The sequence below is a fragment of the Alosa sapidissima genome, chromosome 22 (assembly GCF_018492685.1).
Source record: "Alosa sapidissima isolate fAloSap1 chromosome 22, fAloSap1.pri, whole genome shotgun sequence".
In the NCBI taxonomy this organism is placed as follows: Eukaryota; Metazoa; Chordata; class Actinopteri; order Clupeiformes; family Clupeidae; genus Alosa; species Alosa sapidissima.
The window spans coordinates 16036962-16054461 of NC_055978.1; the positions used below are offsets into that span (position 1 = coordinate 16036962).

At 45.2% G+C, this 17500-nt stretch overlaps 1 protein-coding gene across 1 annotated transcript in view; it reads right to left on the reverse strand.

Moving 5' to 3' along the window:
- camk1da (calcium/calmodulin-dependent protein kinase 1Da) overlaps nucleotides 1-17500 on the reverse strand; it is a 67825-nt gene that overhangs the window by 26645 nt on the left and 23680 nt on the right. Inside the window, exons 2-3 of the mRNA XM_042078449.1 lie at nucleotides 3687-3818; nucleotides 683-757 (exon numbers count right to left, since the gene is read on the reverse strand). Coding sequence (XP_041934383.1) covers nucleotides 683-757; nucleotides 3687-3818 — 207 coding nt within the window. The remainder of the gene's footprint in view (nucleotides 1-682; nucleotides 758-3686; nucleotides 3819-17500) is intronic.

A 17500-nucleotide genomic window follows, 5' to 3' on the forward strand; every position in this document is an offset into this window, starting at 1 on the left:
CACGTCAGTGGCACGCTGAGGCCCTTCTCAACTGCTGATACAGCAACAAAAGAGTCCTCGACTGCTATCCTGCTCCTCATTGCCTTGATCAATAGTGGAGTGATAATTGGGAGAATTCACAAACTCCCGTTGGGCTAGTGGTGTTTTGGGGCCGGGCTGATTACTCCGACCTAAAAATATAAGTTTGAATATTTTTCTTTGCTGTACCTTCTGAGTAGCCTGCACTCTGCAGTTCCTTTCGTTTCAGAATGTTCATTAGTGATTAGAAGGCTACTACCAGAAACCAACAATCATGTAAGACCTGTGCGTGCATGAAAACTGTGCGCGTGTTAGATTTTTAGGTAAATTTGTTTCAGCACTTTCTATCTGCTTTCCTTTTGCAATCTCGTTTTTTGTTTAGGCGATCTTTCTCGCCTAGCCCGACGCTAGAATCATTGGTCAGTAGTTAGAACTATTGTTGGGGGGGGGGCAAACACCACCATTTTGAAAGTTGAGGGTGACATGTTCCCCCTGTCGACCCCCTAATAACGCCTCTGTGTGTGTGTGTGGGTGTGTGTGTGTGTGTGTGTGTGTGTGTGTGTGTGTGTGTGAGAGAGAGAGAGAGTGAGGGTATGAGAGAGGATGGTAGGGTTAAATGGATAGGAAGATTAAAAAAAAAGAAAGGACAGTTGTTGAAACTCACAGCTGCATGATCAGGTACAGATGGTTGGAGCTCTCATATATGTCATCCAGCGCCACAATGTTCTCATGTTTAATCCTGGAAAAAAAGCATTTAAAAGAATCACAGTTTAAAACACCACTCACACTAATATACAAACCATTTCATAATACGATTGGAAACAACTACAATGCCTCAGTCTCTGTCTGTTTGTCTGTCTTAATACTAAGTAGTTACTGTGTGTGTGTGTGTGTGTGGTCTGTGTGTGTGTTCTGTGGATTACATACAGGCTTTAATATAGGGTTCAGCTGAGGCCAGAAATGTTCCACATCCTAAGCTCAGCAAAAACAGTGATGAATTTGTAATGAGTCTTTAAAATGTTAAAATGCCTCTCTGGGCAAAGACAGAACGAGGGAGCTTGTTTTGTGTGTGTGTGTGTGTGTGTGTGTGTGTGTGTGTGTGTGTGTGTGTGTGTGTGTGTGTGTGTGTGTGTGTGTGTGTGCGTGTGTGCATGTATACTGTACATGTCTGTGTGTGTGTGAGAGGGAGAGAAACAGAGAGAAAGAAAGAGAGAGAGACAGGGAAAGAGAGAGGGCCACATCATACAAAGTAAATATAACAATGTGTAAAAGTAAAGTAAGATAGACTGTTACACCAAAACACACAAACATACACATCTTTCTCTAAGAAGAGACTTCTTTCTATCTCTTACACACACACACACACACACACAGAGAGAGAGAGAGAGAGAGACTAGGACTGATTCAGATTAAGAAACCCAATTAAAGTCTCCCCTAAAGGCTCACTCAGGGGGAAAAAAATGATTTGTGGCAAAAGGCAACAGCCAATGTTTCTCAATGAAGAGCCCAGTCTGAGGGTACTGGTGCTTGCTGCTCATTGACAAACATTGACTCAGTGCAGGGCTGGGTTCAGCCTGTGCCATGCTTACACTCAGACAAACAGCTCTCTTCATAAGGAGCAGACGGGCCTCAGAGTGGGCATGCTGCCCATGGGCAGGTGGGAGAGGTGCGAGCAAAACAACTCCTCAACGCTCTCGCTCCCTCCCACTCATCTCATTCTCACGCTACCTGCATCTCTTTTTCTCTCTCCTTCCTGCCTTTTTTTGTCCTCCTCATACTCCCTCTCTACTGTATCTCTCGATCTCTGTTTGTCTCTCTATCTCTCTCTCTCTGTCTATCTCTCCATCTCTCTGTCTTCCTCCGCTGTGAGTGGGCAGATGCTGTGGCACGACACATCAGACTCCAGCGCCTCTGGTAATTACAGAGAGAAAGAGAAAACGAGTCGGAGAGACAGAGAGAGAGAGAGAGAGAGAGAGAGAGAGAAAGACAAGGAGGGAAGGTGACAGAAGTAGGAAGATATAGAGAAAATAAGGAAGAGCACGGGAGAGTAACAAAGAGAGAAAAAGAGAGAAAGAGAGAAAGAGAGAGGGATGCATTGAGAGAAAGAAGTGGAGAGACAGAGGTAGAGGAGGGTAGAGGTGACAGGAGGAAGAGATACAGAAGAATGAAAGAGAGTAAGAAAGAGAGAAAGAGCGAAAGAGAGAACGAGAGAGAGAGAGAGAGTGAGAGAGAGAGGGATGCATTGAGAGGGATGCGTCAAAAGGAGGAATGACACACAGCTGTGCTAGAGTCTACCCATAATCCTTCACAGCAGGCCGAGTGAGGTCATCAGCTCTGCTGAAACTCACATGCTGAATGCATGTCTGCTCTTGCCAACACACAGATGCATGGGGATGTGTGAGATATGTGGGGCTACAAACACACCCTGACACACACACACACACACACACACACACACACACACATACACAAACACACAATGCTCTCCCACACTGAGAGATACTACATACACACACACCCATGTCCTCAACATACAACACCCATGATACACACACACATCCACACACACACACACACACAAAGCATCACTAATGGTGAAGGAGGATGACAGTGGCCTGTCTATCATCCTGTTGGCCTGATATGATGAAATGGAAGCTGAAGGACAGAAAAGCGGGGCAGTGTCCTCGCCCAGACGGCCGTGACAACCGAGGTCTCACATCAGAGAGCTGTGATCATCAGAGGTGAAGCCATGCCCACGCACACACACACACGCACACACACACACACGCATGCACACACACACAGATAGACGCACACACGCACGCACGCACACACACGCACACACACACACACACACACACACACACACACACACACACACACACACACACACACACACACACACACTTATAATCAGACATTCACCTCACACACAATCCCACTCTTACCAAGAAGAGAAGATCAGCCATCATACTGCATTTGTGTGCAAGACAGCCTCTGGCTCTAGTCCAAACGTTACCTAACTGCAGACATAATGCAATCTCTTCTTTCATCTCTCTCTGTCTCTCTCTCTCTCTGGGTGCGTTCGGATGATTATATTATGCCCTGATGTTGTGAGGTGTCTAAGGCAGAGTGGGTACATGAGATGGATAGGTGTTGTGCAGAGGTCAATGAGGAGGACTTGTATACACACACACGCACACATGCACACACACGCACACACACTCGCACACACACACACACACACACACACACACACACACACAAAGAGATTCCCTGCCATGACGCTCATCTCAGAGAGAGCTTTGCTTTTACTTATCATAGATTTGTGCTCTTCAAAGGAAAAAGGGGTGGCCTGGCCCCCCCCCCCCCCCCCCCATGTGCTTCAGTGCACTGCAGACTGCAGACGGAAGGTGAGTGAGCGCACTGGCGGATAAGACACCCCGTATGTGTGTGTTTTATTCACCGTGTCCTGATAGGGCACACACGGGCGCGTGCTCAGCCTTGGCCTCCATACGTGTTAAATGGCTGGGGCCCTCGTCAGGCTACTAGGTAAGGGTTACCATGGAGATGGCCAAAAGACAAAGGCAAAGATGGAGTGAGTGATTGAGAGAGAGATAGAGAAAGAAAGAAAGAGAAAGATGGACCAAGAGAGATGGGAAGCTCACCTGCGGAGGACGGCGATCTCGTTCTCGATGCTGCTCTCTTTCCCCTTGAGGGCCTTCTTGGGAATGCACTTGACCGCGTACATGTGCCCCGTAGCCCTGTCCTGGGCCAGCACCACCTCTGAGAACGCACCTCTGTCAGAGGAAAGGAAGAGAGAGACACATTAGATCATTATGTTATATTACTGTGTTGTTATAGCTTTGGTAACACTGTATTCAATTGCTAATAAAGCTACTTTGAATTTTAATGACGGAGAGAGAGGGGAGAGAGAGAGAGAGAGGAGGGAGAGAGAGAGAGAGAGAGAGAGAGAGAAAGAGAGGAAGGAGAGAGGAAGGAGAGAGGACAACAACTGAAGAGGGAGAGCAGAGGAGCGAATAAGAGATGGAAACAGAAAATGAGAAAAGAGAGACAGAAGAGAGGGATGAAGAGAGAGAGGGATGAAAAGAGATTGAAGGCATGGTGGGGAGGAAGGAGGAGAGAATAATAACATCATCATAACATCATTCAGGAATAGAAACATCATTTCCATCATCATTTGTTCGCCCCGCACCCTATTTGTTGGAAATGCTAAGTCATAAAGGGCATCAATGTAAACACCCAGCCCTAGTATGAGAGAGAGAGAGAGAGAGAGACAGTCTGTGTACTATGTGCCTCTGTGTGTCTATGCATGTGGATGTTTGTGTATGCCTCTGTATGTGTGTGTGTGTGTGTGTGTGTGTGTGTGTGTGTGTGTGTGTGTGTGTATGTGTGTTTGTGTGATGAATCTGTCTGTTCCCCGTGTCCATGGTCCTGATTGGAAGTGTACTATAACCCGGCTCTGATGATGGAGTAGCCCCCCCACCCCAGCTAATATCCCCCCAGCAGATGGATGGTGCCTGGGGGAGGGGAGGGGAGGGGGCAGGGGTGGCCTGCCCCCTGTCCTCTCCCAAGCCTCCACCATGGAGGATAATGTAGTATGAGATTAGGGGTACAAGGACAAGCAGCCATTTCCATAAGCATGGTCACAAGGGCTGCTTTTGTGGGTGATATTGTTTTGGCCACTTTGGTTAATTGGTTGGGTATTCAGGCTACTGGTAGCGCATGCTGGACATTGAAGGAATGCCTTAATGGATTCTAGGTACAACGTCAACATGCGGCGAATTTGTGTCTGCCAAAAGCTACTGTAGGTGCACCAAAGGCTCTTCCTGTACGCTCATCAGCGTTAACTGTGTTATAATGGCATTTTCTGTTATATTCTGCTCCTTACATCTTTACTTCGACACTAAATATTATGTTTGCCCGATAACAACAATTTTAACAAACACATAAATCCTTCTTTGTCGTAATGTGCTGATTCCCTAGTGCAGCACCCAACCAGGTCCGTCTAGACTCTACAATTGCATTAACAATACCGTCAGGTTCAAACACACCTGGCTCCACTGGAAACAAACAAGCGTACAGAGAGCCTTTCATGCACGTCGCCTGTTGTGCATTGCTGCGTGTGTGTGTTTTGTATGTGTGTGTGTGTATGTGTGTTCTTTTGTGTGTGTGTGTGTGTGTTTGTGTGTCTGAAAAGAAGTGAGTGCAAAAAGTAAGTGCATAAAAAGATCTAAGAGAGGAGGGATAAAGATCCAGTGGGAAAAAGGGGAGGGGGGGGGGGGGGGCATGTCAAGATTTGCTGCAGTGGGAGCGATAAATTGAAAAAGCGAGTGGGTCTGAGTGTGTGAGTGTGTTAGCGTGTGTGTGTGTGTGCGTGTGTGTGTGTGTGTGTGTGTGTGTGTGCGCGTGTGTGTGTGTGCGTGTGTGTGTGTGTGATAGTGGGTGTGCTAGTGGGTGTGTTTGTGTGTTAATGTGTGTGTATGTGCGTGTGTGCTAGTGGGTGTGTTTGTGTGCTAATGTGTGTATGTGTGTGTGTGTGTGTGTGTGTGTGTGTGTGTGCGTGTACGGTGCGCAGCAATCAGTGCTGGCGGGCTGATGGTTCCTGTAGTCATTTAAAAACACCCATTTGCTGATGAAGTTCCTGAAAAAAGCCCGGCCCTCCGGCACCATCTGTCACCAAGCACACGCGCGCACACGCGCGCACACACACGCGCACACACACGCACACACACGCACACACACACACACACACACACACGGCTCGGAAACGCCCTGGCACGAATTAAAGCACTATTTGCCCGGTTCACTCTAAGCCTGTTGCTATGCTACACACGCAAACGCATACGCAAGTGCAGTGCAAATGCAAACACAACCACTGGTCTGTGTGGGCTCACACAGGCGCACATGCCAGACACACACAGACACACACACACAGACACATCCTACAAAATGTCTTATCTTAAGCAACCTCCATTTCTATTTCTCCATATTTTAAAACAACCTCACTGTTCAACTCCCTCCTCCCTCTCTCTCTCTCCATTCCCTCCATTTCCTCTCTCTTTCTCTCCTGTGTCATGTCTTCATTCGTCTCTCTGGTGCAATATTCAGACACACACACACACACACACGCACACACACACACACACACACACACACTGTTCATCTTAACATTCTGCAGTTTATTGTACAGTGCACTTGAACAGGGAGTACATGCAAGGTGAGTACATGCAACTTGACTTTGCCTGTTTGTATATGTATTTGGATGTGCGTGAAGTGGATGTGGATGTGTAGTTAAACTAATAAAATATTTGTATCAATATAAACGGCTGTGATCTCAATGAATATTTGGTATTGCCGAGAGGAATTAATCATGGACCGTGAATCTTATATTCTCTCTAACAGACAGTTACTCTGCTCTATCTGTTGAGCATACTGCATATGTCACACTCACACACACACATACACACACACACACACACATGCAATGATCCCCGATTAAGCTGCCAAATCCCAGTAAATGAGAAGATTCATTCATATCATCTGAATCTGATGAGTGCTTTTTAAACACACATGAATGGTGACCTCTCTCATAAACACACACACACACACACACACACACACACACACACACACACTAATAAGAGTTATGATAAGTGCACAGCCACATCTACTTTAAAACTCCTCATCACCATGGGAACACAACACACATACAAACAATCTCTCTCTCACTCTCTCTCACACACACACACACACACACACAACTGTTTTTCCACAACAGCCTAACAGGGCAGGCAGTGTGTAATCCAAAATCAGGACCTACATTCTACTCTGATCTGTCTGCTAAACTTCACAAACAGCCACCAAATCCACACACACAGTAGAATAGGTGATGCTCTGATTCAGTCTTAGAGCTGAACATCCTCAACGGTAATTGACAGTTTCTGGGAACTACCATTTAGTAGAGCTGAAGTGGGAGACAATCATCACCTCTGTCCTCAGAAAGGTCCAGCAGAGGATGCAGGCTACTCACTGCAGCACAGTGAGGATGCGTGGGCCCGCCACAGGAGCCGTGGAGGCCAGTTATAACACTGCAGCCACTCAATCAGTCCTGTGTGCATCCATGACAGTCACAGACACAAAACAGATTAGGAACAGACTGCAGTGAACAGTAAGGGCAGCAGAAAAAAAATGTGCTGTCCCCCTGCCCACCGTCCAGGCCTTGTTCGCCCCAAGAACCAGCAAACGGGCAGGAAATACCTTGGTCATAACTTCTCAACTCCTCTCCTATAAGGCAGGTGGCTACAAACCCTTGTATACTCAAACCACAGCACAGGAGCAATCTTCCTTTTCACTTGCCATCACGCTCTTAAATAGCTACCTCTTCACTGTCCTATCCTATAAAGGCAAAAAGCCCCCCCTCAAAAACAATAATATTAATAATAATAATTATTATTATTATTATTCATAATATAAACGTTGTCTATATATGGTCGATGGTGCTTGAGAGTCGCCAATGGCCAAAGTCAAATGTATCGTGTGGACTTATCATTAATAATTATTCTGACACACACACACACACACACACACACACACACGCACACACACCGCACACACACACGCACACACACGCACACACAAATTAGATGCTGGTGTGTTATTTCAGAGCTCCCGGTTGAGTGTTTGTGACCATCATGCTGAAACACTGGCATGAAACAGCTATGTCACACGTCAAACAAATCGCCTACATGATTACAAATAATGAAGGTAGACAGACAAGCACACACACACACACACACACACACACACACACACACACACACACACACACACACACAGGGGGCGGGGGGCACTCATCCTCTAATATACGTGCTTCTGTCACAGAGAATCTGTGCTTCTATGCATGAGAGTTATTTTCTCATTTCTTAGTTCATGTAAAGCAATAGATAATGCATGAATGTCTCGCTGATATTCCTCAGTAACCAATTTCAAGGGATTTGCTGGTGCGTATGTGTGTGTGTGTGTGTGTGTGTGTGTGTGTGTGTGTGTGTGAGTGTGTGTTCATGCCAATGTGTGTGGATTAGAAACAGCTTCTGGCTATACTGTGCTTTAACAAAAAAACTCCTTACTGACAAAAGCTGTAATACCCAAGGCCAATAATCGTATGTGTACACACACACACACACACACACACACTGCCACTCCCTCATTGAAGGCAGGGGGTTTTCCTCGTGAAGCAAAGCATCATTCAACAGAGCTGTTCTCCAGGGACGCGCATGACAAATGTAACAAACATCCTCCATTTGTCTCTGCCAGAGCGAGAGAGGAATAATTCAACACAATGTAGCACAAGGAAGAGAGGGATGAGAGAGGAGGGAGGCAGAGAGGGAGAGAGAGGGAAAGAACAAGAGAGATAAAGAGAGAGTGAGAGAGAATGATAGAGGGAGAGAAAGAGGGAGGCAGAGAGAGAGAGGGAGAGGTAGAAAGAAAGAAAGAGAAAAGGAGAGAAATGATAGAAGGAGAGAAAGAGAAACAGGGGGAGAGAAAAATGGGGGGATAAAAAGAAGAAGAGAGAGGGAGAGGTGGGAAAGGAGAGAAAGAAAGAGAGAGAGGGGCGGAAAGGGAGAGAGAGAAAAAGGGCTCCAAGATAATTAAAACAGGACTGGAATAGATTGAGGAGGGGTGTGGAGGGGTGCGGAGGGGTGCGGGAGGGTGCGGAGCAGAGTGGAGCGGAGTGGTGCGGAGTGGTGCGATGCGGAGTGGAGGGGAGGGGTGCGGAGTGGAGGGGAGGGGTGCGGAGTGGTGCGGAGGGGTGCGGAGTGGTGCGATGCGGAGTGGAGGGGAGGGGTGCGGAGTGGTGCGGAGGGGTGCGGAGTGGTGCGATGCGGAGTGGAGGGGAGGGGTGCGATGCGGAGTGGAGGGGAGGGGTGCGGAGTGGAGGGGAGGGGTGCGGAGTGGTGCGGAGGGGTGCGGAGTGGTGCGATGCGGAGTGGTGCGATGCGGAGTGGAGGGGAGGGGTGCGGAGTGGAGGGGAGGGGTGCGGAGGGGTGCGATGCGGAGTGGAGGGGAGGGGTGCGGAGTGGAGGGGAGGGGTGCGGAGGGGTGCGATGCGGAGTGGAGGGGACGGGTGCGGAGTGGAGGGGAGGGGTGTGGAGGGGTGCGGAGGGGTGCGGAGTGGAGTGGAGTGGTGCGGAGTGGAGGGGGAGCGGTGCGGAGTGGAGCGATGCGATGCGATGCGGTGAGGCGCAGACTGGTGCGGAGTGGAGTGGAGCGGAGCGTAGGGGTGCAGAGGGGTGCGGACTGGAGTGGAGCGGAGCGTAGGGGTGCAGAGGGGTGCGGACTGGAGTGGAGCGGAGCGGAGCGGAGTGGTGTGGACGAAAATGATTTCTCTCCTGTATGAATGGGTTTGGGGAGACAGAGGGCAGCCCGCCTTGCCCTGCGTCGCTTCACCTCGGTGGGGAGAGGGGATGAGTTACGGCTGGCAGAACACACGTACACACACGCACATACACACACATGCACACACACTCAAAGCCTTCATGCTCTGCACAGGACGGGGCCGGCCGGCCGGCTGCTAGCCAGACATCGACTTTGTTTAATTTCCCTGGAACCTGACATGAGTGGGAAAATACCACAGTGCAACCAGTCACAGGGGTTTATGGCACAATAGAGTGATGCTCGAAAGGGGGGGGGGGGGGGGGGGGGGGGGGTCTGTAACAGAACTAACAGAATGCAGTAAATATGAGGAAATCCAAATATTTTCATTCATTAAATTCAATTCAACCATTCCCTGGTTTCAAACCTGTACAAATAAGGAGAGAACAACGATTTGGTCATTCTAGCTGCAATATTTGTAGCAGCCTGCCATAAGCTGGGGGGACAGCCAGTGAGCCCACAACCACCAACCAAAATGCCAAAGATTAATGCCAAACTCCTCGCATGTTAGAGTTGCTTTTTGTTGCTTTATCTTATTGTTTTCATTTTTACAATTCTGCTCAACATATCTGCATGTAATATGTATATGTGCTGTGTGTGTATGTAATTGAGCTTTGGCAATAATGTCACTAAAGCTGTCATGACAATAAAGCTTTCTAGAATTGAATTGAATTGAATTGAATTGAATTGAATTGAGAGCGAGAGAGAGAAAGAGAGAGGGGGGTAGTAGAAGACAGAGAGAAGAGGGAGAAATAGAGGAGGCAGATAAAAAGACAGAGAGAGAGAGAGAGATGGTGAGAGAAATACATGAGGGGGAAGTGACAGAGAGTGATGTGAGACGTGAGATGTGAGACTGAAGCGTGAAAAAGCAGCACCTATTATACAGAGACGTGCCTGAACACACACACACACACACTGTACACACACACACACTGTACTGTATACACACACACACACACACACACACACACACACACAGACTGTAACAGGAAATGACACTGCAAACAAATAGATGGAGAGATGCCAAACATTTATCTGTGAATGTCCTTCTGACTAAAGAGAAACTGCCAAAAGAAAAGGGGAACAGAAACAGACCACAGAGAGAGTCTGAGAATGAGAGACAGGAAGTGAGAGATAGTTGAATATTTACTGTAAAATGATAACACGACAGTGGGGAATTTGGGGAGACAGTGGGGAGAGAAAATTGCAATTAAGGCTATTCTGGCGATAGCATCAGATTAAATTCACCATCATGTGCCTTTCTAAATGGATGTGCCAATTCTTACTGACTGCACTCTGCTCTCTCTCTCTCTCTCTCTCTCTCCCCACTCCTTTTTCCCTCTTACTGTTCCTACATTGTATATCTCTCACTCAACCCCTCCACTGAAAGGTGCCAGTGAGACTTGCAAATTAGCTTCATGAGCCATCGAGAGTTTGCCATTTTAAGCGATTAAGGGCTAAAACTCAGTCAGTAATGTCATTGCAACGTGCCATTGTGACACAAGAACAGCCCTCGCTTGATAAGGGGTTGAGGGAGTTGATAAACCATCATAGGGTTGTGTGTGCTATATGTTTGTGATATAGTGTACTGTATATGATATGTTATGTTATATGATATGTTATTATATATTGATTTGTATTATGAACTGCTTCAGTATAGGGCTGCGACAGTTAATTGATTAATCGATTACTTGTCAACTATTCAATTAATCGCCACTATTTTCATGAACTATTTCAGTTTAAGTCATTTTCTGAGGGGAAAAAAAAACTAAAAATGATCTGATTCCAGGAGAGTCAAATTCAGTCAGTGAGCAGGAAAGTGCTCATTTCCTCAAATGTTAAACATTAATATTATATACACTAGATGTACCGCATAGCGGTACAAAATATGACCGCCGCTCAGTCCTGTACATCCATTCCGCGAAAATAAATCACACTTCAATTTGTCTCCATCTTTTACTCCATCCCCCACTCTTGAAACTTTTGTGTATGCTTGTTTGGCATGCCTGAGTGTGTGTGTGCGGCTGCACAGAAAGTAGCCTACTTGTGCTGAAAAGGTGAATAGATTGTAGAATAGCCAAAGAAGATGTAGCATTGTTATAAAACCTTTAAAATCTCTAAACAATCACAAGTAGGGCAGGTCATCACAGTTCATCCATTGCAACTGGATTGATGAAAGGTCACTTACACCTGTAGGCTACATTGTATTTGGGAAAAGCAAAAGGTATCAGCATAATGTTATTTATTTATTTATTTATTTATTTTTTATGTCAGTGTTTCCCCTAGAATTTTTTCCAGCAGCGGTGCTATTACTTGGCGGGGGGGGGCGGGGTATTTTCAGCTTTCTTTTACATTATAGGTTAAAAATGATAGAAGAAAAATGAAATGGCACAACCCAGAAAAAGATTATTTACAATGTATTTAAATTAGTCTTAATGGCAAAGACCACACCCAATCTGCGAGCACTTCATTTTTCTGGGCTTTTCAAAGAACATCTCTAAGGCTCTTTGGTAATTGAATTGAATTGTGTGGGGGGGGGGGGGCATTAATGCTGACACGCATGCACGTAGCCAGATGCTCTCCTTGTCTATTTCTCAGTCCCAAAACAACAAACCCACGTATAAAAAAGTAAATACTCACTTTTCTTCTACATCACTCCCACAGTTACCATACAACTCACTCACAATTAACTCGAAAAAGACCTAGGCTATGATTGAAGTGCGACCGTTCGTCTCACCGTTAAGAGAACGCTGAAGTTATGAGAACACGTCTTTCTGATAAGAGAATGTAGGCTCCTATATGTCTAATGCCGTAAACGTAGAAAAGGTCTGTTTGTGATAGCCTATTATAGCTAAGTGGACAGAATTTAGGCTATACGTATATGCCAACATATGCTCATATTTCCTTTAACTATCAGACAGTTTAAACAGGCCTAGACTGTGTTCGCCTAGCTTTCCCATGCAAACATTACATATAGCCCTACGCTAACGTTACAAGTCTAGGCTACAATTAACGTTAAGACCATACACCTTGTAGCACATTGGTTTACTCTATTGCATTACTTACGTTTTAATAATTTGTCTTTGAATGTTGATGGAGGCTCATCTTTGGGAAATCAGCTCTCTGGATAAAATTGTCAGCCGGAGCAAGAGTTCTCAGAGTTGACGACACGGGGGTAAATCCAATCAGCAGAAAGAACCGCATCACAACAGTAGGCTAAATCGCAACAAACTTTTTCCCCCCCATGTTAAATTCATTTCGGTAATCATGAATTGGTTTCTTTTATTTGATGTAGGCTAGGAGAGGAGGATGCATGTTTCACATTAGTGTCAATGTGTCAAAGCAGGCTTTGGATCAGAGGAATTGCTCAAGCTTATATGGCATAGGCTACAAGCGAATTCACGGCATACAAACAGCTTCGTGATGAAATATAACTAATATCATTTTTTATTGTCACCAGGCCTATAAGTAGGCTATTTATTGTGTAACCTACAAGTGAACGATGACACCATAGGCTACACTGTGGCGGAGCAAGACCCCATCAGTCGGATAGCTAAACAATGTAACCGTGTTCAGAACGTAGGCTAGCCATATGGGCTGCAGACTTGTCTTTGGGCTTGTAATCACCTGACACATCATGCCGCATATATGTCCTGAATAATGAGAGGCTAAGTGCGGATTTGATGCACTTAACTTACTCAAGACTTTCAGAAAACAATTTCGAGATGACGTTGGCCGTTGTGCTTTTACAGTGTGTTAAGTGAATCTCGTGATATTATGTTGCAGCGGCGCTGAAAATCCAGCGGCGGCGCTGCGCCGCTGTTAAATACATTGTAGGGGAAACACTGTATGTATTTATAAACAAAAACATCTCTGTCAGTTCCATGCCGTTTTCAACAGCTATCAAAAACAAAGGTCATTTTTGGATGGATGGATTTTTTGTGAATATTTCTTCTTCTACATAAGATTTTAGTCATCTTTAGTTCATGTAATACTTTATTGTCAATGCACAAATTAAGTAGTAGTCTGAAACGTTATTGTTAATGCACAAATTAAGTAACAGTAGTCTGAAACGAAATGCTGTTTTACATCTAACCAGTGGTGCAAATAACTGACATGTCCAAATGGGCCTTGATGAAATGCGTCGCTAGACTGTTCATACACATTTTAACGGGCCAAAGTTGAAGAGCTTTTGTCCGTTATTGTTCGTGCAAATATAGGCTGATTCATGTTCCCTTGCATTGTGTAACTGAGGTCCATGGCTAGTCTGGCTTTCATCAGACCAAGCTCAATCTTTTAAGAAATCAAAAAATAAATAGCGGGCAGATCAGGCTGGGTTCACCCAGCCTAGTCCATAGGCACCCGATATTGTTTAATTTTCAGATTGAGATATACACGCTCTGGCTATTCTAAATGCAAAAATGCATTAGGGAGTTATGACAAAACTGTAACTAACAAACTAGATCCTAATAGAAAGCTGTTAGCTTCCCTAAGCTACAGGTAGGATTATAAGGTAGGCCTATTTACAACATAAATTGTCAATAGGCTATGCTGGCGACACAAATAAAATCTCCTTTGGAAACCAATGGCTTACGACTTACAGTATCAAGCGGACTTAAACTGCCATATCGTGGCGAAAAGTTGTAATAACATTCACACAGTTCCATGAGTCAAGGAAAGCGCGACTGAAGTAGCCACTTCTAAATGGGACCCACTACACAGTAGCTTAAGGTGTGTTGCTAAAGCAGCCATAATGAAATGAAGGTGTCATTGTTTGGATACTTCACACACACGTGCTTTTTAATTTCACAGACTACAACTACCAAGCTGGAATCAAAGCACATCGATTCCCCTCTCACACCCTGCACGCACTTAAAACAAAATAAACAGGCGTCTCAGTCTCATGCATGTATAGGCAAAACTGTATCAGACCGGTGTAACGTTGGTAAATCTTCCATTGCACAGAATGATTTTGTAGCACGTGCAATAAATGACAGTCGAAAGATACAAACAGTGCTGCTATCAATTTGCTTGGTATAACCGCATTTATAGTTTTCTACAAATGCAATCAATCAAATGGGCCTCCATCACTCAACCAACGCTAACGGTAACATTACCTAGGTCCTTATTGATATTACAAGATTAACGTACCTGCAGTAAAAACCAAGCATGTCCGATAAACATCCTCACTTCATCCTCACTTACACTTCATGTGAACATCGTCCTGTCCTTATTAGATGTTCGCTGCGGTAAATTACAGTCCTTGTAGGAAGTGTCCATTATTTTTTCAACACACTTTTAACTTTCAAAAAAATTACATCTCACTGCAACGATGCGCCATCTAGTGGACAAACGACTACTTATCGCCAATACTGAAAATGCAGCCATGATGATGATGATGAATATTTTGGCTTTCTTTTGATCCTATTTAATTTGTAATTATGTATCGGCCGTTCTAATACCGATAGTATGTGGGTGCCTGTGTGTGTGCATGTTTATATGTGTGCACCGCCATTTACAGGCCAATGAGTGTACAGTCACTAAATGTACACATAACCTAATTTTTTTAGCCCCCCCCATGGATGAAATTCTACGAAACTTGGCATACCCCCAGACCCCCAGAGAATGCCAGGTCAATCATACACATAAAATTTGGTGCAGTTCTGAACATCTTAACTGAAGATAGGGGCGATTAAAGCAGAATAATATTGCATTTTCATTTTTGACCGGGGCGGGGGGGGGGGGGAGGGGGGCAAATCTCAAATGAGTGATTATGAGCCAGGTTGATGTGGGCCCTTGAGACCAATATACCATAAAAGATTCACAGAGAACTGTGTCTGCCCTACCCTCCTTTCGGGGGGTCCAGTCCAGCGGGGGGGCTGCAGATGAAAACGAAAAATGACAGTTCCATGCTATCCATGTGGGGGTACATGCCCACCAAGTTTTGTGTACCCCGGTCTTTCAGTGTCCCGGGAATCCTTGTTGGTGTACGTCACTAAATGTACACATAAATTATTTTATTGTAAGGCCCCCCATGAACGAAAGTACACAAAACTTGGCATGCATTCAGAGGGTGTCATAATGATCCTACACTTTTAATTTCGTGCAGTTTTGACCTTGTCAGCCAGAGATATTGAGATGAAAACACCTAATTTTTTGCTTTTTAATTTTTAACTAGGTGGCGCTATACATTAAATAAGTGGTAATGGGATGGGTTGACATGCCCCCTTAAGACCAACATACAAAAAAAAGGTGGACCTCCTAGGCCCTACGGTTCTCGAGATATTCACAGAAAACTGTCTCCGGCCACCTACAGGCCAGTTGGTGTATAGTAACATAAATTAATTTATTGTGTGGCCCCCCATGAACGGAATTCCACAAAACTTGGCGTGCATACAGAGGGTGTCATAATGATCCTACACTTCCAATTTCGTGCAGTTTTGACTATGTTAGGTCACAGATACCTTCAATTACACCACCTCATTTTTACTTTTTTGTGTTTAACTAGGTGGCGCTATACATGAAATGAGTGGTTATGGAATGGGTTGACATGGCCCCTTGAGATCAACATACAAAAAAAAAATGGTCCTCCTAAACCCTACGGTTTTCGAGATATTCACAGAAAACTGTGTCTGCCCTACCCTCCTTTCGGGGGGTCCAATTCAGCGGGGGGGCTACAGATCAAAACGAAAAACGATGGTTCCATGCTATCCATGTGGGGTTACATGTCCACCAAGTTTCGTGTACCCCGGTCTTTCAGTGTCCCGGGAATCATTGACGGAAATTTGGGCATGCGAAAAAGAAAAAAAAAAAAAAAAAGAAAAAAAAAAAAAAAATCTGACTAAACCTATATGACCGCCGCTTCGCTGCGCGGCGGTCATAATTAAGTATATGACTTTCAAATTAGCTGTCAGATAAAGAAATTATATAAAATATCAGATAAGAAGAGGAAAAAAGACGGTCACTGAGTTCTCGCAGAGGCATATGGTGAAAGAGGAAGGCCATTGTTCATCTGTGCCCAGTGTTCAGTTGGCTTGACCTCAATGACCCATCATTTCCTCATTCATCTCATCTCTCCTTCAAAAGCCTACACGCGTGTGCATACACACACACACACACTCTCACACTTGCGCACACACACACACACACACACACACACACACATACACACACACACACACACACACATACACACACACACACACACACACACACAAACAATCTCTACTCAAATGGAATACTAATAACAGCGTTGTGACTGAAGAAGTGAGTGCTTTCTGGGCTTGCAGGCAAAGCTGCTCCTTCAGTGATGCTACCGTCATGAAATTCTCAAGGCACCTCAGGACCTGATGTGCGAGTGCGTATTTGTGTGTATGTGTGTGTGTGTGTGTGTGTGTGTGTGTGTGTGTGTGTGTGTCTGTGTGTGTGTGTGTGTACTATGAAGAGGGACTGTGTGTGTGTGCAAGGATGTGTAGGTTCATTTGTGTGTGTGTGTGTGTGTGTGTGTGTGTGTGTGTGTGTGTGTGTGTGTGTGTGTGTGTGTGTGTGTGTGTGTGTGTGTGTGTGTGTGTACTATGAAAAGGGACTAAGAAAAAAAGCTGGAAGAAAAATAGGAGCAAACGGAGAGATTGAGCTTCCATGGACTGATCTCAGCGCAGTGACACAGTTGGATCGCACAGCTATATTTGATTAAATGCATTACCTGTAACGCCGTTTAGAGAAGATCTGTGATTATGACCAGTAATTTTACTCCACTAGACCCGCACTGAATATAATAACCAAATCCTCCGCAAGGTCACTGCCAAAAACAATAGGACTCAGAGAATAATTATGACAGACATTCTCCCCCACACAGAATGAATCAAACACACACACAGACACATACATACAAACATAGAAACACACACACAAAAGCTCTTTCAAACCTCACTAGTTAGTTTAACACATGCCAACTCTGTTGCCACGGCAGCAATTAACTGTCAATTACAGTTTGTGTTGGATGCGAGTGGCTTGAAATTGTCCACAG